This window comes from Oncorhynchus kisutch, unplaced genomic scaffold (assembly GCF_002021735.2).
Source record: "Oncorhynchus kisutch isolate 150728-3 unplaced genomic scaffold, Okis_V2 scaffold606, whole genome shotgun sequence".
In the NCBI taxonomy this organism is placed as follows: domain Eukaryota; kingdom Metazoa; phylum Chordata; class Actinopteri; order Salmoniformes; family Salmonidae; genus Oncorhynchus; species Oncorhynchus kisutch.
The window spans coordinates 83,924-108,944 of NW_022262551.1; the positions used below are offsets into that span (position 1 = coordinate 83,924).

Below are 25,021 nucleotides of genomic sequence, written 5' to 3' on the forward strand. Positions count from 1 at the left end.
CTAGGATACACTGGGAGACAGGGGGCTAGGATACACTGAGAGTCAGGGGGCTAGGATACACTGAGAGACAGGGGGCTAGGATACACTGGGAGAGAGGGGGCTAGGATACACTAACACTGAGAGACAGGGGGCTAGGATACACTGAGAGACAGGGGGCTAGGATACACTGAGACACAGGGGGCTAGGATACACTGTAACACTGAGAGACAGTGAGCTAGGATACACTGAGAGACAGGGGGCTAGGATACACTGAGAGACAGGGTGCTAGGATACACTGTAACACTGAGAGACAGGGGGCTAGGATACACTGTAACACTGAGAGACAGGGGGCTAGGATACACTGGGAGACAGTGGGCTAGGATACACTGGGAGACAGGGGGCTAGGCTACACTGGGAGACAGGGGGCTAGGATACACTGTAACACTGAGAGACAGGGAGCTAGGATACACTGAGAGACAGGGGGCTAGGATACACTGGGAGACAGGGGGCTAGGATTCACTGAGAGAGGGGGCTAGGATACACTGGGAGACAGGGGGCTAGGATACACTGGGAGACAGGGGGCTAGGATACACTGGTAGACAGGGGGCTAGGATACACTGGGAGACAGGGGGCTAGGATACACTGGGAGACAGGGGGCTAGGATACACTGAGAGACAGGGGGCTAGGATACACTGAGAGACAGGGGGCTAGGATACACTGGGATACAGGGGGCTAGGATACACTAACACTGAGAGACAGGGGGCTAGGATACACTGGGAGACAGGGGGCTAGGATACACTGAGACACAGGGGGCTAGGATACACTGTAACACTGAGAGACAGGGAGCTAGGATACACTGAGAGACAGGGGGCTAGGATACACTGAGAGACAGGGGGCTAGGATACACTGTAACACTGAGAGACAGGGGGCTAGGATACACTGTAACACTGAGAGACAGGGGGCTAGGATACACTGGGAGACAGGGGGCTAGGATATACTGAGAGACAGGGGGCTAGGATACACTGTAACACTGGGAGACAGGGAGCTAGGATACACTGGGAGACAGGGGGCTAGGATACACTGGGATACAGGGGGCTAGGATACACTGTAACACTGGGAGACAGGGAGCTAGGATACACTGGGAGACAGGGGGCTAGGATACACTGGGAGACAGGGGGCTATGATACACTGAGAGACAGGGGGCTAGGATACACTGGGAGACAGGGGGCTAGGATACACTGGGAGACAGGGGGCTAGGATACACTGAGAGACAGGGGGCTAGGATACACTGTAACACTGAGAGACAGGGAGCTAGGATACACTGAGAGACAGGGGGCTAGGATACACTGGGAGACAGGGGGCTAGGATACACTGGGAGACAGGGGGCTAGGATACACTGGGAGACAGGGGGCTAGGATACACTGGGAGACAGGGGGCTAGGATACACTGAGAGACAGGGGGCTAGGATACACTGGGAGACAGGGGGCTAGGATATACTGGGAGACAGGGGTTAGGATACACTGGGAGACAGGGGGCTAGGATACACTGTGAGACAGGGGGCTAGTATACACTGAGAGACAGGGGGCTAGTATACACTGAGAGACAGGGGGCTAGGATACACTGAGAGACAGGGGGCTAGGATACACTGGGATACAGGGGGCTAGGATACACTAACACTGAGAGACAGGGGGCTAGGATACACTGGGAGACAGGGGGCTAGGATACACTGAGACACAGGGGGCTAGGATACACTGTAACACTGAGAGACAGGGAGCTAGGATACACTGAGAGACAGGGGGCTAGGATACACTGAGAGACAGGGGGCTAGGATACACTGTAACACTGAGAGACAGGGGGCTAGGATACACTGTAACACTGAGAGACAGGGGGCTAGGATACACTGGGAGACAGGGGGCTAGGATATACTGAGAGACAGGGGGCTAGGATACACTGTAACACTGGGAGACAGGGAGCTAGGATACACTGGGAGACAGGGGGCTAGGATACACTGGGATACAGGGGGCTAGGATACACTGTAACACTGGGAGACAGGGAGCTAGGATACACTGGGAGACAGGGGGCTAGGATACACTGGGAGACAGGGGGCTATGATACACTGAGAGACAGGGGGCTAGGATACACTGGGAGACAGGGGGCTAGGATACACTGGGAGACAGGGGGCTAGGATACACTGAGAGACAGGGGGCTAGGATACACTGTAACACTGAGAGACAGGGAGCTAGGATACACTGAGAGACAGGGGGCTAGGATACACTGGGAGACAGGGGGCTAGGATACACTGGGAGACAGGGGGCTAGGATACACTGGGAGACAGGGGGCTAGGATACACTGGGAGACAGGGGGCTAGGATACACTGAGAGACAGGGGGCTAGGATACACTGGGAGACAGGGGGCTAGGATATACTGGGAGACAGGGGTTAGGATACACTGGGAGACAGGGGGCTAGGATACACTGTGAGACAGGGGGCTAGTATACACTGAGAGACAGGGGGCTAGTATACACTGAGAGACAGGGGGCTAGGATACACTGAGAGACAGGGGGCTAGGATACACTGGGAGACAGGGGGCTAGGATACACTGGGAGACAGGGGGCTAGGATACACTGGGAGACAGGGAGCTAGGATACACTGTAACACTGAGAGACAGGGGGATAGGATACACTGTAACTCCATCCATTCCCAATCAGTCATATACTGAATGTATAGTGTGTTCTCTGCAGCGTGCACATTGAATGGGGACATGACAGTAATTTCCAAAGCTCAACTAACTCCAGAAATACTATGATAATATATACATGTTTAATAAACCAGGTAAACTCTCTATACATATAAACTGTTTATATATTTTTTTTATTCCTGAAAAACTTCTCTCTGTCCTGGTGATGGGATCTGTCTGAAACTGTAACTAGCCATCAAATCCTTGATTCCTTAAATCCTCCCCTCACCTCTCAAAACCCATTGGAGAAAAATGGCGAGGAGATAGGAGGAGAAGAGACAGGAAGTGAGGAATCGTAGAAAGATGAGTTTAGATAGCGCCCTGCCCGCAAGGAAGTTTCAGGGGGAAAGTTTTGGTGTGTCATAAGAGTTCCAATGAAACTAAATTAGATAATAATGAATGACACATCTATAGATTTTATGAGAGCACGGAGGCGTTTGGTGATGACAGACTGGAACCCTGGAACTGACCCTGTATATAGCTACTGACCCTGTATATAGCTACTGACCCTGTATATAGCTACTGACCCTGTATATAGGTACTGTCCCTGTATATAGGTACTGTCCCTGTATATAGCTACTGACCCTGTATATAGGTACTGTCCCTGTATATAACTACTGACCCTGTATATAGCTACTGACCCTGTATATAGCTACTGACCCTGGAATTGTCCCTGTATATAGCTACTGTCCCTGTATATAACTACTGACCCTGGAACTGTCCCTGTATATAGCTACTGACCCTGGAACTGTCCCTGTATATAGCTACTGACCCTGTATATAACTACTGACCCTGTATATAGCTACTGTCCCTGTATATAACTACTGACCCTGTATATAGCTACTGACCCTGTATATAACTACTGACCCTGTATATAACTACTGTCCCTGTATATATCTCCTGACCCTGGATATAACTACTGACCCTGTATATAGCTACTGACCCTGTATATAACTACTGACCCTGTATATAGCTACTGTCCCTGTATATAACTACTGACCCTGTATATAGCTACTGACCCTGTATATAACTACTGACCCTGTATATAACTACTGACTACTGACCCTGTATATAACTACTGACCCTGTATATAACTACTGACTACTGACCCTGTATATAGCTACTGACCCTGTATATAGCTACTGACCCTGTATATAACTACTGACCCTGTATATAGCTACTGACCCTGTATATAGCTACTGACTACTGACCCTGTATATAACTACTGACCCTGTATATAGCTACTGACCCTGTATATAGCTACTGACCCTGTATATAACTACTGACCCTGTATATAACTACTGACCCTGTATATAGCTACTGTCCCTGTATATAGCTACTGACCCTGTATATAGCTACTGACCCTGTATATACAGTGGGGCAAAAAAGTATTTAGTCAGCCACCAATTGTGCAAGTTCTCCCACTTAAAAAGATGAGAGAGGCCTGTAATTTTCATCTTCAGTACACTTCAACTATGACAGACAAAATTAGAAAAAAAATCCAGAAAATCACATTGTAGGATTTTTAATGAATTTATTTGCTAATTATGGTGGAAAATAAGTATTGGGTCACCTACAAACAAGCAAGATTTCTGGCTCTCACAGACCTGTAACTTCTTCTTTAAGAGGCTCCTCTGTCCTCCACTCATTACCTGTATTAATGGCACCTGTTTGAACTTGTTATCAGTATAAAAGACACCTGTCCACAACCTCAAACAAACAGTCACACTCCAAACTCCACTATGGCCAAGACCAAAGAGCTGTCAAAGGACACCAGAAACAAAATTGTAGACCTGCACCAGGCTGGGAAGACTGAATCTGCAATAGGTGAGCAGCTTGGTTTGAATAAATCAACTGTGGGAGCAATTATTAGGAAATGGAAGACATACAAGACCACTGATAATCTCTCTCGATCTGGGGCTCAACGCAAGATCTCACCCCGTGGGGTCAAAATGATCACAAGAACAGTGAGCAAAAATCCCAGAACCACACGGAGGGACCTAGTGAATGACCTGCAGAAAGCTGGGACCAAAGTAACAAAGTCTACCATCAGTAACACACTACGCCGCCAGGGATTCAAATCCTGCAGTGCCAGACGTGTCCCCCTGCTTAAGCCAGTACATGTCCAGGCCCGTCTGAAGTTTGCTAGAGAGCATTTGGATGACCCAGAAGAAGTTTGGGAGAATGTCATATGGTCAGATGAAACCAAAATAGAACTTTTTGGTAAAAACTCAACTCGTCGTGTTTGGAGGACAAAGAATGCTCAGTTGCATCCAAAGAACACCATACCTACTGTGAAGCATGGGGGTGGAAACATCATGCTTTTGGGCTGTTTTTCTGCAAAGGGACCAGGACGACTGATCCGTGTAAAGGAAAGAATGAATGGGGCTATGTATCGTGGGATTTTGAGTGAAAACCTCCTTCCATCAGCAAGGGCATTGAAGATGAAACGTGGCTGGGTCTTTCAGCATGACAATGATCCCAAACACACCGCCCGGGCAATGAAGGAGTGGCTTGGTAAGAAGCATTTCAAGGTCCTGGAGTGGCCTAGCCAGTCTCCAGATCTCAACCCCATAGAAAATCTTTGGAGTGAGTTGAAAGTCCGTGTTGCCCAGCAACAGCCCCAAAACATCACTGCTCTAGAGGAGATCTGCATGGAGGAATGTGCCAAAATACCAGCAACAGTGTGTGAAAAACTTGTGAAGACTTACAGAAAATGTTTGACCTCTGTCATTGCCAACAAAGGGTATATACAAAGTATTGAGATATTGACCAAATACTTATTTTCTACCATAATTTTCAAATAAATTCATTAAAAATCCTACAATGTGATTTTCTGTTTTTTTTTCTAAATTTGTCTGTCATAGTTGAAGTGTACCTATGATGAAAATTACAGGCCTCTCTCGTCTTTTTAAGTGGGAGAACTTGCACAATTGGTGGCTGACTAAATACTTTTTTGCCCCACTGTAACTACTGACCCTGTATATAACTACTGACCCTGTATATAACTACTGACCCTGTATATAGCTACTGACCCTGTATATAGCTACTGACTACTGACCCTGTATATAGCTACTGACCCTGTATATAGCTACTGACCCTGTATATATCTCCTGACCCTGGATATAACTACCTACCCTGGATATAGCTACTGACCCTGTATATAAATACTGACCCTCGATATAACTACCTACCCTGGATATAGCTATTGACCCTGTATATAGCTATTGACCCTGTATATAACTACTGACCCTGTATATAGCTATTGTCCCTGTATATAACTACTGACCCTGTATATATATATTGTCCCTGTATATAGCTACTGTCCCTGTATATAGCTACTGTCGTGTCTTTTGCATCATTAAAGTGAAGACTGTTATTTTATCAAATCAATTCCCTGTAATTAATATTACATGATTAAACTATTCATGTAAACGTAATTAACTAGGAAGTCGGGGCACCAAGGAAAATCTGCAGCTTACAAAGTTACAATATTTTAATATCTGATCAATTAGTCTTCTAATTAATGAATTATTCTTTATCTCACGTTAGTCTCATTCCAAATGTCGTAAATTGTTGGTTATCTGCACGAACCCAGCCTTCACTATGAATCATCCATACACCAATTGTCTTAATCATTGATTTACTAACTAACAAAATAATCACAGAAATGCACCAACAAACAAACAGTAGATGGTTACAAGGAAATTATAGGGAATATTCCCTAGTGGGTTAAACCGATATGAGGGCTTGGTTGGCTAAGGGAAGTGGGTGTGGACTGAGAAGGCTGGGAAAGACCAGAGTCACTACACAGTTGATATTTATTATAATTGAAATGCTATTTCTTTGCACATGAACGCTCAATCATTCGGGAACAATTGCAATCAATATATATATTTACGCTCAGTGTGTCGTCGGGATCTCTGTTGGAATCATCCGTCTTTCTGTTGGAAAGTTCAAAGTCTCTCTCTCTCATGAAGTCTTCCATTGTTTGAATGGATAATTCAGAGTCCCATTCAGAAATGTTCTTATAGAATAGATGTTTCACCTGTATATAGCTACTGACCCTGGAACTGTCCCTGTATGTAACTACTGAACCTGTATATATCCACTGACCCTGTATATAACTACTGACCCTGGAACGGTCCCTGTATATAACTACTGACCCTGTATATAGCTACTGACCCTGGAACTGTCCCTGTATATAACTGTATATATAATAATAACAACAATTACAACACTGGAGAGCAACATCTGTCTGGTGAAGTCCACTAAGCATGTGTGTGTGTGTGTGTGTGTGTGTGTGTGTGTGTGTGTGTGTGTGTGTGTGTGTGTGTGTGTGTGTGTGTGTGTGTGTGTGTGTGTGTATGCGTGCGTGCGTGTGTGTGTGTATGCGTGCGTGTAAGTAGAAAAACTGTGTTGGACACACGAATCTCAAAGTCACTTTAAAAACAAAATAAACAAAAAGTAATTTAACAAATCAAATGTAGGGTTGTTGGGCGAAAGTCATTTACATGAAAAGAGTCTTGAGTATATTTAAGTATATTGTTTGTGGTGATCTAGAGGATCTCAACAATAATATTTTCTGGGATTTATCTGCGAAATGGAAACTGGTGAGGAATACATAGTGGTACATATACAGGTGAAGTTGGAAGTTTACATAAACTTAGGTTGGAGTTATTAAAACTCGTTGTTTCAACCACTCCACACATTTCTTGTTAACAAACTATAGTTTTGACAAGTCGGTTAGGATGTCTACTTTGTTGCATGACACAAGTCATTTTTTCCAACAATTGTTCAGACAGATTATTTCACTTGTAATAGTTACGTTCTGACCTTAGTTCTTTTGTAATGTCTTTGTTTTAGTATGGTCAGGGCGTGAGTTGGGTGTCTATGTTAGTTTTTTCTATGATTTGGGATTTCTGTGTTTGGCCTGGTATGGTTCTCAATCAGAGACAGCTGTCAATCGTTGTCCCTGATTGAGAACCATACGTAGGCAGCCTGTTTTCACCCTTGAGTTGTGGGTGAATATTTTCTGTTTCGTATCTGTACCAGACAGAACTGTTTCGGTTTCATTTCGTTCTCTTGTTGGTTTTGTATTTTAGTGTTCTGAGTTCTATTAAAGAATATGAATACTTACCACGCTGCGCGTTGGTCCTCACCTTCTTCACCACAGTAATTCACTGTATCCAGTGGGTCAGAAGTTTACATACACTAAGTTGACTGTGCCTTTAAACAGCTTGGAAAATTCCAGAAAAATGTAATGGCTTTAGAAGCTTCTGAAAGGCTAATTGACATCATTTGAGTCAATTGGAGGTGTACCTGTGGATGTATTTCAAGGTCTACCTTCAAACTCAGTGCCTCTTTGTTAGACATCATGGAAAAATCAAAATAAATGAGCCAAGACCTCAGAAAAATAATTGTAGACCTCCACAAGTCTGGTTCATCCTTGGGAGACATTTCCAAATGCCTGAAGGTACCATGTTCATCTGTACAAACAATAGTACGCAAGTATAAACACCATGGGACCACGCAGCTGTCGTACCGCTCAGGAAGGAGATGCGTTCTGTCTCCTAGAGATGAATGTACTTTGGAGCGAAAAGTGCAAATCATTCCCAGACAACAGCAAAATTCCTTGTGGAGATGTTGGAGGAAACAGGTACATCTGTATCTATATCCACAGTAAAACGAGTCCTATATCGACATAACCTGAATGGCCGCTCAGCAAGGAAGAAGCCACTTCCAAATGGACAATGACCCCAAGCATACTTCCAAAGTTGTGGCAAAATGGCTTATGGACAGCAAAGTCAAGGTATTGGAGTGGCCATCACAAAGCCCTGACCTCAATCCTATGGAACATTTGTGGGCAGAACTGAAAAAGCATGTGCGAGCAAGGAGGCCTACAAACCTGACTCAGTTACACCAGCTCTGTCAGGAGGAATGGGCCAAAATTCGCCCAACTTATTGTGGAAAGCTTGTGGAAGGCTACCCGAAACGTTTGACCCAAGTTAAACAATTTAAAGGCAATGCTACCAAATACTAGTTGAGTGCATGTAAACTCCTGACCCACTGGGAATGTGATGAAATAAATAAAAGCTGAAATAAATCATTCTCTCTACTATTATTCTGACATTTCACATCCTTAAGATAAAGTGGTGATCCTAACTGACCTAAGACAGGGAATTTTTGTAGGATTAAATGTCAGTTTAACTTTTTATGGCTGCAATCCCGATATCGGGATAAGTGTCATCAACAACCGCTGAATAGCATAGCGCTACATACAATAAATATTACTATAAATATTTATATTCATGAAATCACAAGTGCAATATAGGAAAACACAGTTTAGCCTTTTGTTAATCCACCTGTTGTGTCAGATTTTGAAATGATGCTTTACAGCGAAAGCAATCCAAGCGTTTGTGTAAGTTTATCGATAGCACGACAAACATTAAGTACACTTGGCATCAGGTAGCTCGATTAAGAAAATCAGAAAAGCAATCAAATGAATCGTTTACCTTTGATGATCTTCGGATGTTTTCACTCACGAGACTCCCAGTTACACAACAAATGTTCTGTTTTTTTCAAAAAGATGATTTTTATATCCAAAATACCTCCGTTTGTTTGTCGCGTTATGTTCAGAAATCCACAGGAAAGAGCGGTCACGACAACGCAGACGAAATTTCCAAATAGTTTCCATAATGTCCACAGAAACATGTCAAACGTTTTTTTACAATCAATCCTCAGGTTGTTTTTAAAATATATAAATCGATTATATATCAACCGCAAATGTCTTTCACAGTAGGAGAGGGAAAAGCAATAGCTGTCCAAACTCTGTTGCGCAAGCAAAACTCATGTGACCACTTGATGTGATGTTATCTGTCTGGCTCATTTTTCAAAATAAAAGCCTGAAACTATGTCTGAAGACTGTTGACACCTTGAGGAAGCGATAGGAAAGGGAATCTGGTTCATATCCCTTTAAATCCAGCAAAGAGAGGCTATGGAACATGGAGTTTTCAAAATAGAAGCCACTTCCTGTTTTGATTTTCCTCAGGGTTTCGCCTGCAATATCAATTCTGTTATACTCACAGACAATATTTTTGACAGTTTTGGAAACTTTAGAGTGTTTTCTATCCAATACTAATAATAATATGCATATATTAGCAACTGAGACTGAGGAGCTGGCCGTTTACAATGGGCACCTTTTCATCCAAGCTACTCAATACTGCCCCTGCAGCCATAAAAAGTTAAATGTATTTTGCTGAGGTGTATGTAAACTTCCGACTTCAACTGGAACAGCAGAGCATGTCAGCTGTTAGACAGCTCTCCCTTGTCCTGCGTTCAGGGTTAAGGTGTCGTCTAATGGGGATCCCAGTAAGACTAGCTGTCGCCATTGGTGTCTGCTAATGGGGATCCTAATAAATAAAATCAGTCAGCAAGTCAGACAGCCAGCCAGTCAGCCAGCAAGTCAGACAGCAGGCAAGTCAGCTAGCCAGTCAGCCAGCAAGTCAGCCAGCCAGTCAGACAGCTAGCAAGTCAGCTAGCCTGTCAGACAGTCAGCCAGCATGTCAGCCAGCCAGTCAGCTAGCCAGTCAGCTACCCAGTCAGACAGCCAACAAGTCAGCTAGCCAGTCAGCTACCCAGTCAGACAGCCAACAAGTCAGCTAGCCAGTCAGCTACCCAGTCAGACAGCCAACAAGTCAGCTAGCCAGTCAGCTACCCAGTCAGACAGCCAACAAGTCAGCTAGCCAGTCAGCTACCCAGTCAGACAGCCAACAAGTCACCTAGCCAGTCAGACAGCCAACAAGTCAGCTACCCAGTCAGACAGCCAGTCAGTCAGTCCGTCAGTGGCGTTATTATTCTATTGTAGTAACTACAGGGTTCAAAGGCCTCTCTGTACAGAGCAGCTTATGACACAGTGCAACACACACACAGCCCATCTGTCAATGATTTAGTGCTGAGGTGAATGATTAGTGAAACAGGACAGTGATCTCAGAGCTGATCTCCTTTTGTTCTTTGACTAGTCAAACATCACTGTCTCTTCCTCTCAATACCCAGTGGTATATTAAAGCGCTTCACATATAATACCTGTTGAATGTATTGTCTCTAAAGACTGTGAACCACTCATATCAGGAATGTTTCACATCCCAGCAAACCAAGAACATAACCAAACGATTCCTATTAAGTTCTAGTTAGGAGGATAACATCCCCAAAACATTCAAAGAACGTTTTTGATAACAAAATATTTATATGTTTTAAATGAATTATCCTTGGAATGTTCTCCTAACATTCACCTTAAATGTTGTGCAACATCTGTACCAACTACAACAGAACGTTCCCCAAACGTTCTCATTAGGTTTCCAGGGAATGTAATAACACAATGTAACAGTAATGTTTTCCCAGCAAACCAAAATTGTGTCTCTGAAAGAACATTCGTTAGGTTGCGGCAAATGTTCTCATAACACCAAAACTGTCCATTCATGATGATGATTGGACAATGTTTGTATAAAACATTCGCCTGGTATTGCAAGAACGTTCCCAGAACCCATTTAGTCTGTTCTTTAAAAGGTTCCCAATGTTTCATTAGGTTGTGGGAACATTATGGGGACATCACAAAAGACATGTTCCCAAAACACTAAGACTGTCTAGTTGAGCAGGAACAATGTGGGTACATTGCAAGAGATTACATTCTCTTAATGTTGCAAGAATATTATTGTGATATTCAAAAGGCTGCACAGAACATTCCCACAATGCTACATAATGTTCCACATTTGTTTTAGGTTTAATATAATATTCCAATATACATTTTACTTTGTTTTGGAGAACTTTACAAATAAAGAAACATTATGTAATGTAACAGCATCTTAAGATGGTCATACCATGGATCCTTTTGAATTTTAGGACTTTTAGGTATCCCCAAAATATATTTACAAATGATTGGGTTAAATATTGAATTTGGCATTTACTGCTATAGCCCTTAGAAACGCATTGAATAACACCTTCATGAATGGGGAAAACATAAATCAGAAAGAATAAGGTTTTTAAGTGTTTGTCTGAGATATAAAGACACCTCAGGATAAATATATATATTTATTTGATTTTTTTACACTTATTTAACCCCTTATTTTTGTTGGCACAAAACTACCTCAATACTTTCATTCATTTGTATGGATTACCGTCCCAAAGCTCCCAAAAGAACAAAATGGAGAAAACCCATTGTGTTTGTGAGTCTCCCTTTTCCATAGCGGGGTCATTTGTAGCTCAAACGGTTCGGACGCTAACGACAGGACTTGGCACGTCAGCGTTACCGACTTCAGGCGAGTCCCGTGATAATTGCGGGGGTCGTAGAGCCAAACGCCATCGTATCAGTGAGAATATCCCCTTTCGATAGAGTGGTCATAATAGTTTGCAGAAGCTACAGACGTTTTTGTGAAAATACCGATTGTTCGGGATGTCTCATGGTCTGACAAACACCGCTGAAGACCGTCATATTGAGATGCAGCCCATGAAAAAACTGACGGCTCTATCTTATACTGACGGCTCTAGTTGAAACTGACGGCTCTAGTTTAAACTGACGGCTCTAGTTTAAACTGACGGCTCTAGTTTAAACTGACGGCTCTATCTTAAACTGACGGCTCTAGTTGAAACTGACGGCTCTAGTTGAAACTGACGGCTCTAGTTTAAACTGACGGCTCTATCTTAAACTGACGGCTCTAGTTTAAACTGACGGCTCTAGTTTAAACTGACGGCTCTAGTTTAAACTGACGGCTCTAGTTTAAACTGACGGCTCTAGTTTAAACTGACGGCTCTAGTTTAAACTGACAGATTTTGATGGGGATGTTTATATGATGTAATCTGACTGCAGAGTTGAAGATTGTTCAATCCCACATTTTAAAACATGTTTCTTTTGTGGTGCAGAGGGTAAAAGACCGAAGATTGCAGGTTCAAACACGACCTGTCAATATATGAAGTGTAAAAAATATGGCTGTTTGTATGTTTAAATGCTGTTCAAATGTCCTACGAATAAAATTAAAATGGCATGTGTCTCTACATCACCTTCAAAAATTAATATCCGTTAAATCTGAAAGGAAACATAATGGGGATGTATTCCAATCTGAAAGGAAACATAATGGGGATGTATTCCAGTCTGAAAGGAAACATAATGGGGATGTATTCCAATCTGAAAGGAAACATAATGGGGATGTATTCCAGTCTATAGAAACATAATGGGGATGTATTCCAATCTGGAGGGAAACATAATGGGGATGTATTCCAATCTGGAGGGAAACATAATGGGGATGTATTCCAGTCTGTAGGGAAACATAATGGGGATGTATTCCAGTCTGAAAGGAAACATAATGGGGATGTATTCCAGTCTATAGAAACATAATGGGGATGTATTCCAATCTGAAAGGAAACATAATGGGGATGTATTCCAGTCTGGAGGGAAACATAATGGGGATGTATTCCAGTCTGAAAGGAAACATAATGGGGATGTATTCCAATCTGAAAGGAAACATAATGGGGATGTATTCCAATCTGAAAGGAAACATAATGGGGATGTATTCCAGTCTGGAGGGAAACATAATGGGGATGTATTCCAGTCTGAAAGGAAACATAATGGGGATGTATTCCAGTCTATAGAAACATAATGGGGATGTATTCCAATCTGAAAGGAAACATAATGGGGATGTATTCCAGTCTATAGAAACATAATGGGGATGTATTCCAATCTGAAAGGAAACATAATGGGGATGTATTCCAGTCTATAGAAACATAATGGGGATGTATTACAGTCTATAGAAACATAATGGGGATGCATTCCAGTCTGAAAGGAAACATAATGGGGATGTATTACAGTCTATAGAAACATAATGGGGATGCATTCCAGTCTGATCTCTCATGCTTTAATGAGATACAAATGCGCATGCTGGGAGTCTAGTGGTAATATTAGGTCAAACTGAAATATAAGACTTGGTAAAATGTATAATGCTTGAACATCAATGGGATATTGTGTTAAACCTAAAACAAATACCCTATAAACATCTAAACATTTCCAAAAACGTGGAATTAATAGAATTATGAGAACATTTTCTAACACAAAGCAAAAACAGGTTTTTGTATATATACATTTTTGCAAATGTATAAACATTTGAAAACAGAAATACCATAATTGCATCAGTATTCAGACCCTTTGCTATGAGACTTGAAATTGAGCTCAGGTGCATCTTGTTTCCATTGATCATCCTTGAGATGTTTCTACAACTTTGGAGTCCACCTGAGGTAAATTCAATTGATTGGATATGATTTGGAAAGGCTCACACCTGTCTATATAAAGGTCCCACAGTTGACAGTTCATGTTACAGCAAAGAACCAAGCCATGAGGTATGATAGAAATATTACGTACTTACCTGATTTGTTTGATATTAAAAGTAAATTATTATATATTTAACTAAGAGTAAGACTGGCCTGCTAAGGCTGAGTTTTATGGTGTCCACTCTGGCTTCCTGCAGCTTGCCTGGGCACTTAGGGTTTTACTAGAGAGCGATACAACTTTACAGCCACATTCCATTCTATGATCAGTGGTGAACTGAGGAAATGGGTTTTTACTAGAGAGCGATACAACTTTACAGCCACATTCCATTCTATGATCAGTGGTGAACTGAGGAAATGGGTTTTACTAGAAGGCGATAAAACTTTACAGCCACATTCCATTCTATGATCAGTGGTGAACTTAGGGAGATGTATTCCATGGACAGGTTGTGGGGTGATTGTAATCGAGAGAGTCTGGAGCAACAGAACAAAGGCCTCAATATTCCTAATTATCCTGGCATCTGGGAGACCACATCAGAGGAAGATGACCAGAGAATGAACCCAAAGTGGCTTATGGTGCCCCCCAATCTATATGGGAGGGGTGGAACCAAGAATTCTGGGTATTAGCTATATAAACTGTGCATTGTCTGTAATGGGAAGGCTCTCAGTCCAACAGTCAAGACTGTTGGGTTCACGGTTTCATTATTTCAATAATGAATCGATATTAAATAAAGATGATTGTTTGAAGAAATAACCAAAGTCTCTCAGAACTGAATTTCCACCAAAGAGGTTGAAAAAATTGTCTGTAGAACTCCGAGAGGCACAGATCTGGGGAAGGGTACCAAAAAATGTCTGCAGCATTGAAGGTCCCCAAGAACACAGCAGCCTCCATCATTCTGAAATTAAAGAAGTTTAGAACCACCAAGACTCCTCCTAGAGCTGGCCGCCCGGCCAAACTGAGCAATCGGGACAAGGGCCTTGGTCAGGGAGGTGTCCAAAGAACCAGACGGTCACTCTGACAGAACTGCAGAGTTCCTCTGTAGAGATGGGAGAACCTTCCAGAAGGACAACCATCTCTGCAGCACTCCACCAATCAGGCCTGTATGGTAGAGTGGCCAGACGGAAGCCACTCCTCAGTAAAAGGCACATGACAGCCCGCTTGGAGTTTGCCAAAAGGCACCTAAAGGACTCAGACCATGAGAAACAAGATGCTCTGATCTGATGAAAGCAAGATTGAATTGTTTGGCCTGAATGCCAAGTGTCACGTCTGGAGGAAACCTGGCACCAGCCCTACGGCGAAGCATGGTGGTGGCAGCATCATGCTGTGGGGAAGTTTTTCAGCGGCAGGGACTGGGAGACTAGTCAGGGTTGAGGAAAACATGAACGGCGCAAAGAGAGATCCTTGATGAAAACCTACACCAGAGTGCTCAGGACCTCAGACTGGCGAAAGGTTAAACCTTCCATCAGGACAACAACCCTAAGCAGAGAGTATTCATACCCCCTGACTTATTACATGTTGTTGTTGTTACAGCCGGAATTCAACATGGAATAAAACATAAAAAAATCACCCATCACACTAGAGGTGTAGAGACAAGAGGTGTGGTGACACTAGAGGTGTGGTGACACCAGAGGTGTGGTGACAGAGGTGTAGAGGTGTAGAGACACACGGTGTAGAGACAATAGAGGAGTGGTGACACTAGAGGAGTGGTGACATGAGGCGTGGTGACATGAGGTGTGGTGACACTAGAGGCGTGGTGACATGAGGTGTGGTGACACTAGAGGAGTGGTGACAATAGAGGCGTGGTGACATGAGGTGTGGTGACACTAGAGATGTGGTGACATGAGGTGTGGTGACACTAGAGGAGTAGTGACAATAGAGGTGTGGTGACACTAGAGGAGTGGTGACACTAGAGGAGTGGTGACACTAGAGGAGTGGTGACAATAGAGGTGTAGAGGCGTGGTGACACTAGAGGCATGGTGACAATAGAGGCGTGGTGACACTAGAGGACTGGACACTAGAGGAGTGGTGACACTAGAGGAGTGGTGACACTAGAGGAGTGGTGACACTAGAGGAGTGGTGACAAGAGGAGTGGTGACACTAGAGGTGTAGAGGAGTGGTGACACTAGAGGAGTGGTGACAATAGAGGAGTGGTGACAATAGAGGAGTGGTGACAATAGAGGAGTGGTGACACTAGAGGTGTAGAGGTGTGGAGACACTAGAGGCGTGGTGACAATAGAGGCGTGGTGACAATAGAGGACTGGACACTAAAGGAGTGGTGACACTAGAGGAGTGGTGACAGTAGAGGAGTGGTGACAATAGAGGAGTGGTGACACTAGAGGAGTGGTGACACTAGAGGAGTGGTGACAATAGAGGAGTGGTGACAATAGAGGAGTGGTGACAAGAGGAGTGGTGACACTAGAGGAGTAGTGACACTAGAGGAGTGGTGACAATAGAGGTGTGGTGACACTAGAGGAGTGGTGACAATAGAGGTGTGGTGACACTAGAGGAGTGGTGACACTAGAGGAGTAGTGACACTAGAGGAGTGGTGACAATAGAGGTGTAGAGGTGTGGTAACACTAGAGGAGTGGTGACAATAGAGGAGTGGTGACACTAGAGGAGTGGTGACAATAGAGGAGTGGTGACACTAGAGAAGTGGTGACACTAGAGGAGTGGTGACACTAGAGGAGTAGAGGATTGGTGACACTAGAGGAGTGGTGACAATAGAGGAGTGGTGACACTAGAGGAGTGGTGACACTAGAGGAGTAGAGGTGTGGTGACACTAGATGATTGGTGACACTAGAGGATTGGTGACACTAGAGGAGTGGTGACAATAAAGGATTGGTGACACTAGAGGAGTGGTGACACTAGAGGAGTAGAGGATTGGTGACACTAGAGGATTGGTGACACTAGAGGAGTGGTGACAATAAAGGATTGGTGACACTAGAGGAGTGGTGACACTAGAGGAGTAAAGGTGTGGTGACACTAGAGGAGTGGTGACACTAGAGGAGTAAAGGTGTGGTGACACTAGAGGAGTGGTGACACTAGAGGAGTAAAGGTGTGGTGACACTAGAGGAGTGGTGACACTAGAGGAGTAAAGGTGTGGTGACACTAGAGGAGTGGTGACACTAGAGGAGTAAAGGTGTGGTGACACTAGAGGAGTGGTGACACTAGAGGAGTAAAGGTGTGGTGACACTAGAGGAGTGGTGACACTAGAGGAGTGGTGACACTAGAGGAGTGGTGACACTAGAGGAGTAAAGGTGTGGTGACATCTCTATGCTGTAATGCATATAATCCACTGGTTTGTGTGCGAAGCAGTAATTATTTCATAACATCTCCTTCCATGTCACGTTTTTTGGTCTTTCCTAGCCACTCGGTAGCTCACCATATAAGACTCTTCTAGCCCCTTCTTATTAATGGATTCTGTTGCTTTTATACATGTCGTACTACTCAAAATATATTTTTATTCTTGCTCCAAAAATTCCCGTGGCTTATTTTTCAAATTGTCCTGTGTCATTTCTAAATGTCTGCGCAAGAATGAAGGTTTCCTGTGAGAGAGTAACGGTTAATGTGATTGGATGTTAGTTATTTGACTAGGCTTCCTGTATTTGACATTGTGTTGTTATTTCGCTGAACACTAGAAGGTTTAATGTTATTTTTGGCAGTGAAACGAGGCTACTCAGGAGAGAAAAAAAAAAGAAAAAATGTATATAGCCCCGGACGGCATTGCACGTGCCCCAGTTTGGGAATACATGGGCTAGGGCAGGAGATGGGGGATAGGGGATAAGAGCTAGGGCAGGAGATAGGGGATAGGGGCTAGGGCAGGAGATGGGGGATAGGGTCTAGGGCAGGAGATAGGGGCTAGGGCAGGAGATAGGGGATAGGGCAGGAGATAGGGGATAGGGGATAGGGCAGGAGATAGGGGATAGGGGATAAGAGCTAGGGCAGGAGATAGGGGATAAGAGCTAGGGCAGGAGATAGGGGATAGGGGCTAGGGCAGGAGATAGGGGATAAGAGCTAGGGCAGGAGATAGGGGATAGGGGCTAGGACAGGAGATATCTATGGGCTAGGGGATAGGGTCTATGGGCTAGGGGATAGGGGCTAGGGCAGGAGATATCTATGGGCTAGGGGATAGGGTCTATGGGCTAGGGTCTATGGGCTAGGGGATAGGGTCTATGGGCTAGGGTCTATTGGCTAGGGGATAGGGTCTATTGGCTAGGGGATAGGGTCTATTGGCTAGGGGATAGGGTCTATTGGCTAGGGGATCTATCCCCCATCTCCTGCCCTAGCCCATGTATTCCCAAACTGGGGAACGTGCAATGCCGTCCGGGGTACGCCGAAATTTTGGTTGGACATGTTTGGGTCTGAGAAGGTCCAGATATACGGTAGCCTCTTACCTATCCCCTATCCCATAGACCCTATCCCCTAGCCAATAGACCCTATCCCCTATCCCATAGACCCTATCCCCTAGCCAATAGACCCTATCCTGTCTATGGGCTAGGGGATAGGGTCTATTGGCTAGGGGATAGGGTCTATTGGCTAGGGGATAGGGTCTATGGGCTAGGGGATAGGGTCTATTGGCTAGGGGATAGGGTCTATGGGCTAGGGGATAGGGTCTATGGGCTAGGGGATAGGGTCTATTGGCTAGGGGATAGGGTCTATTGGCTAGGGGATAGGGTCTATGGGCTAGGGGATAGGGTCTATGGGCTAGGGGATAAGAGCTAGGGCAGGAGATATGAAGGGATAGGGTCTATTGGCTAGGGGATAGGGTCTATGGGATAGGGGATAGGGTCTATGGGCTAGGGGATAGGGTCTATGGGCTAGGGGATAGGGTCTATTGGCTAGGGGATAGGGTCTATGGGCTCGAGGATAGGGTCTATTGGCTAGGGGATAAGAGCTAGGGCATGAGATATGAAGGGATAGGGTCTATTGGCTAGGGGATAGGGTCTATGGGATAGGGGATAGGGTCTATTGGCTAGGGGATAGGGTCTATGGGATAGGGGATAGGTAAGAGGCTACCGTATATCTGGACCTTCTCAGACCCAAACATGTCCAACCACCCTCTTGTTCAAACCTCTCTCTCTCTCTGTTAATCTGTGTTGCTCAATTATCAGGGTGACCGTGCTAGAACAGAAAACACTGATTACAGCCAGTGTGTGTGTGTGGGGGGGGGGGGGTTGCCCAGCCATAGAGCTCACCTCTTGTTTCTATGGTGGTACAGTGAACTATAGTTAATGATTACAAGGCTGTCTCCAGGGCTTGTCAAAGTCAAAGACGGTGTACAGAGGATATAGACACAGTGGAATAAAACAGCAGTTCCTGCTCTACACGCAGACATGAGCTTGTTGAAAAATAAAACATTAATAGGAGGCCAAGTGCCTCTCTGAACTCTCTATAACCACTGTGTTCTGTCGCTCTGTGTTTTCAAATCTGAGAGTCGAAGACAGTTCCACCACTGATTTTCATTTTTCCCCTCTATTTCAAGAACTGATTTAAACCTGGGACACCAGGTGGATTCATTATCAGGTAGAACAGGAAACCTGCTGTCGTCTGGACCTCCAGGCTCGGATGTGAATAGCCCTGGACGAGGCCTATCCTGCTGTGAGGCCTACTATAGCAAAGTCCATGTGGAGGGGGATGACCACTCACACAGCCACACCTTAACGACCTTCAGACTACTGCAGAGTGGTGAGGTGGGTACGGGCCAATCTTAGACGGTAACTCAATGACCCTGTCTTTCCCTGGAAAACACTATCTGATGAAGATAGATCGCATACAGACCATATACAACCTTTAACACACGTTCTGGTCAATGCTTGCTTTCTTATGGCTGGTTTAAACATCACCTTAGACCCTCAGAAGACTAATGACATTTGAAAACATTTGAAACCATTTGTGACAGTTGGAGAAATACAGATTATGTTGGCCTATATATATTCCTCTTCCTCAGTTATAAACATATATATATATAGGCCAACGTAATCTGTTTCTCCAACTGTAACACAACGGGAGTTCTGTTTAATCCCATTCCTTAGGCCTACCTTCTGAGACAGTTGAAGAAACAGCTGTTTAATCCCATTCCTTAGGCCTACCTTCTGAGACAGTTGGAGAAACAGCTGTTTAATCCCATTCTTTAGGCCTACCTTCTGAGACAGTTGGAGAAACAGCTGTTTAATCCCATTCCTTAGGCCTAACTTCTGAGACAGTTGGAGAAACAGCTGTTTAATCCCATTCTTTAGGCCTACCTTCTGAGACAGTAGGAGAAACAGCTGTTTAATCCCATTCTTTAGGCCTACCTTCTGAGACAGTTGGAGAAACAGCTGTTTAATCCCATTCTTTAGGCCTACCTTCTGAGACAGTAGGAGAAACAGCTGTTTAATCCCATTCTTTAGGCCTACCTTCTGAGACAGTTGGAGAAACAGCTGTTTAATCCCATTCTTTAGGCCTACCTTCTGAGACAGTAGGAGAAACAGCTGTTTAATCCCATTCTTTAGGCCTACCTTCTGAGACAGTAGGAGAAACAGCTGTTTTATCCCATTCTTTAGGCCTACCTTCTGAGACAGTTGGAGAAACAGCTGTTTAATCCCATTCCTGTTTATCTCGGAGCCTGTATATACCTATTCCACGGTTGTTTATATGAATATCCCTTCTGAGACAGTTGGAGACAGTTTGAGAAAGTTGACAATTCCTCTTCCTTACCTTGACAAACAGGGAGATTTCGGGTGCATTGGGGTCATCAGGAGTGGCACTGTCCTCGTTCAGAGTAATGGCTTCTAGAGTCTCGATGGTCTTCAGACTGTAGTCCACCGGTTCTTCCTCCTCCTTGTCGCTCAGACTCTTCTCACTGTGGCTGTAGGCATCCACCAGCCTGTCCTGCAGGTTGCCCTCGTGCTTGGAGGAGGAAGAGGAGGATGATGATGACGATGACCGTCTCGAGCCAGCTCCATCACCGTTAACCTCGAGGACAGCCTCAACCTCTGCTGCTAATTTAATCTCCTCCACCGTGCACTTATCGTCCTCATTGTTGCCGTACGAGGAGGCTGAAGAAGAACAATCTTTCTCTGCTGCCTGTTCCGGCGCGTCTCTGGTGTCCATGTAGTCCGGCGAAGATCGCTTCCCTCTCGGGGATGAGTACACCTGCTCCTCTCTGTGCAACGCCTCTTCCACCTCACTGGGAGTTTCATAGATAACTCCTTGGTTCTCATACTTGGCCTCGGCAGGACTGTCGGGCCGCTCATACACGCTCCCCTCCGCTATGGTCTCGTACAAGTTCTCCATGCTGGCCGCTTCTCTGGCTAAATGTTCAGGGCCGACTGGGAGGAGAGTTGTCCGTTACAAGGTTTCTGCAACTAACTGACTGGTGATAGTCTGTAGGCGCGCTGGTCTCTCTCTCTCACTCTCGGTGCAATGGGCTTGCCCCCTCTCTCTCCCCCTCCCTCTGATTATGCGCATGAGTGAGCTCTAGCAATGATAACTTTGATCCTTCAGTAGCAGCCCGGTCTCAGGTGATTCAAGCCCTAGCTGGCTGCTTGTAAGGAGACCTGGTTATAAAGACTAGCCTTTAACCATGGCTGGTATTTCACACGTAACTATTTGATTGGATCCATTAGGATCCCCATTAGCCGATAATAATAATAGCATTGGAGATGTCACACAGCTTGTCTATACTTCTGTATATGAACAAGTGAAAACACTGGTACAGACGGGAACAGAGCATATAGGCTCCCAAATGCCTTATATAGTGCACTACCCCCATAGGGCTCTGGTCTAAAGTAGTGCACTATATAGGGAATAGGGTGCCATAGGGCTCTGGTCTAGAGTAGTGCACTATGTAGGGAATAGGGCTCTGGTCTAGAGTAGTGCACTATATAGGGAATAGGGTGCCATAGGGCTCTGGTCTAGAGTAGTGCACTATGTAGGGAATAGGGCTCTGGTCTAGAGTAGTGCACTATATAGGGAATAGGGTGCCATAGGGCTCTGGTCTAGAGTAGTGCACTATATAGGGAATAGGGCTCTGGTCTAAAGTAGTGCACTATATATAGGGAATAAGGTGCCATAGGGCTCTGGTCTAAAGTAGTGCACTATATAGGGAATGGGGTGCCATAGGGCTCTGGTCTAAAGTAGTGCACTATATAGGGAATAGGGTGCCATAGGGCTCTGGTCTAAAGTAGTGCATTATATAGGGAATGGGGGGCCATAGGGCTCTGGTCTAAAGTAGTGCACTACATAGGGAATAGGTTGCCATAGGGCTCTGGTCTAAAGTAGTGCACTATATAGGGAATAGGGTGCTATTTGGAATGTGACATAACACCCTGCAGGGTGGGTGCAGGTGGGCAAACCCTTCACAATTATCACCACAATAGCATATAGTCTGAAATCACTACAGAGAAACTCCTTATCAAGAGATCCATTTATACCCGCTGCTAACATGCATCCTTTGTCCTGATTTTGTCCACATTTCTGATTGTGCCCACATTTTGAGACCGGTGTAGACGATTAAAAGCTGCATTGTGAATGGATTGTGATCAGATCTCCCACCTCCGAAGGTAGACAGGGAACATTTGTATCTGGATATTTTAATCAAGTGTAAACAGATCTTTATGATCAAACCATTTCACCCGTTAGAGTCGATCCCCCCCCCCCCCCCTCTGAAATATAATAAGAATAATAAAAACATTCCCAAAATAAAGCTGTCAGTTTAAGCTAGAGATATCTGCATTGGGTGTGTCTCAATCCACTTCATCCCCCAATGTCACACTTCCGTATCTGCGGTGAGAGGTGTCAGAGCTAGAGCGGGGGGGGGATGGGTTTGTCAGACCATGAGACATCCTGAAAATCGATCTTCTCACAAAGTCGTCTGTAGCGTCCGAACAGTTTGGGCTACACACTATTAATACTACTACTACTTCTGTGAGCTGGTGTATTTTCCCTGCGTGGAAATGTTATTTATTTTAGAGTAAAGTATGTATTTTACTCAGTCCTGCGCCTGACTCCCTCCTAACCGCTGCACATTGACACATGACACTGATGTGTATAGTGTTGAGTCATCTGCATACATAGACACACTGGCCTTACTCAACGCCAGTTGCATGTCATTAGTAAATATTGAAAAAAGTAAGGGGCCTAGACAGCTGCCCTGGGGAATTCCTGATTATACCTGGATTATGTTTGAGGCTTCCATTAAAGAACACCCTCTGTGTAACGGCTTTCTCCCTGGAAAGGAGAGGCGGACCAAAACGCAGCGTGGTTATAGTTCATGTTTTTAATATAGGAAAACTCAACATGAACATAATACAAAACAATAAACATGGCAAAACTGAAACAGCCCTATCTGATGCAACAAACACAAAGACAGGAAACAACCACCCACAAAACCCCACACAAAACAGGCTACCTAAATATGGTTCCCAATCAGAGACAAATGACTAACACCTGCCTCTGATTGAGAACCATATCAGGCCCAAACACAGAAACAGACAAACTAGACATCCAACATAGAATACCCACTCAGATCACACCCTGACCAAACAAAACATAGAAACATACAAAGCAAACTATGGTCAGGGTGTGACACTCTGTGTTCTGTTAGACAGGTAAGCCTCTCACCAGGCTTGAATTTGACTCTCATGATATTACCTTACGTAGAGTATCTCAACAGCATGTGATGGTAGGTGAGAAGGACATCTCTAATAAGAATTCCTATTGTAAACTGTCTAGGGTGATGACAACAGGGTATTAACTAAAGATGACATGATTATAGGTTTATGTTATTGTATCAGGATAGGCTTTCCCATGCATTCAATTAAATTGAAACATTAAATGACTCCACCAAGGCAACATACATAAGGTTTAATATGTGAATGATTACATTTTCATAGCACAACATAATAAAAAATAATAATAATAAACCCCAATGAGTCATCCAAATTATTTAAAGCTTATTAACCCATTGGCGCGCGTTGGAGCTAAAAAAGTCCAGAAGCACCTCACGTTGTGACTACTCACTACTATTCCTTCAGCGAAGTATGGCAGTTCATTGCAGGTTTCCTCACAACATCCACAGCAAGCACCGCTGTAGACAATGTAGACAGTACTCCTTAGCCGTAACTGATATCCTATGGGAACATGAACTCGTTAAGCTTTCCCAACCAATTATCTCTCGGTGTTACACAATGCTAGACTAACCTCAAGGCTGTCAAAAACCTCCACGATGAGTCTTTACTTTTAGTCTTAACAAAATTATAACAACTCTCTTAAAATAAAATCGGTATTTCCCTTCATGTCTTAGTAGGTATGGGTTCTGTTCTAGTTTTGTCGTCGTCTTTTATAATTTTCTTCACCAACGGTCCTAATGTAAAACGTCCATCTTTTCTCAATGTCTCTTTCCCTCTCTTTTTTTCCCAACCCTCCCATTAACCAGGTCCACTCTCCCATTGGCCACAGCTTAAACAAGCGACCCTATTGGTCAAAACTTAAACTTAAAAGTAAACCAATAAATATTTATTCAAAAAGAAATGCATTAACAACATTACAATTTAGGAGCAATTCAATCACCTTTTAAATCTAATATCAATTAATTATAACAAATAAACTCAATAGTTCAAACAAGGGTATTACAAACAGGTAACTCTTTATCCACATTATAGCAGGAGGTGTAAAGCCATAACACCCTCTGTGTTCTGTTAGACAGGTAACTCTTTATCCACATTATAGTAGGGGGTGTAAAGCCATAACACCCTCTGTGTTCTGTTAGACAGGTAACTCTTTATCCACATTATAGCAGGAGGTGTAAAGCCATAACACCCTCTGTGTTCTGTTAGACAGGTAACTCTTTATCCACATTATAGCAGAGGGTGTAAAGCCATAACACCCTCTGTGTTCTGTTAGACAGGTAACTCTTTATCCACATTATAGCAGGGGGTGTAAAGCCATAACACCCTCTGTGTTCTGTTAGACAGGTAACTCTTTATCCACATTATAGCAGGGGGTGTAAAGCCA

General features: G+C 44.1%; 1 protein-coding gene across 1 annotated transcript in view; it reads right to left on the bottom strand.

The window, feature by feature from the left end:
- LOC109885220 (chloride intracellular channel protein 5) overlaps nucleotides 1-21,398 on the bottom strand; it is a 55,360-nt gene extending 33,962 nt beyond the window's left edge. Inside the window, exon 1 of the mRNA XM_031815767.1 lies at nucleotides 20,723-21,398. Within this exon, the coding sequence (XP_031671627.1) occupies nucleotides 20,723-21,301 (579 nt within the window). The 5' untranslated portion in view covers nucleotides 21,302-21,398. The remainder of the gene's footprint in view (nucleotides 1-20,722) is intronic.
- Nucleotides 21,399-25,021: the final 3,623 nt, after the last annotated feature.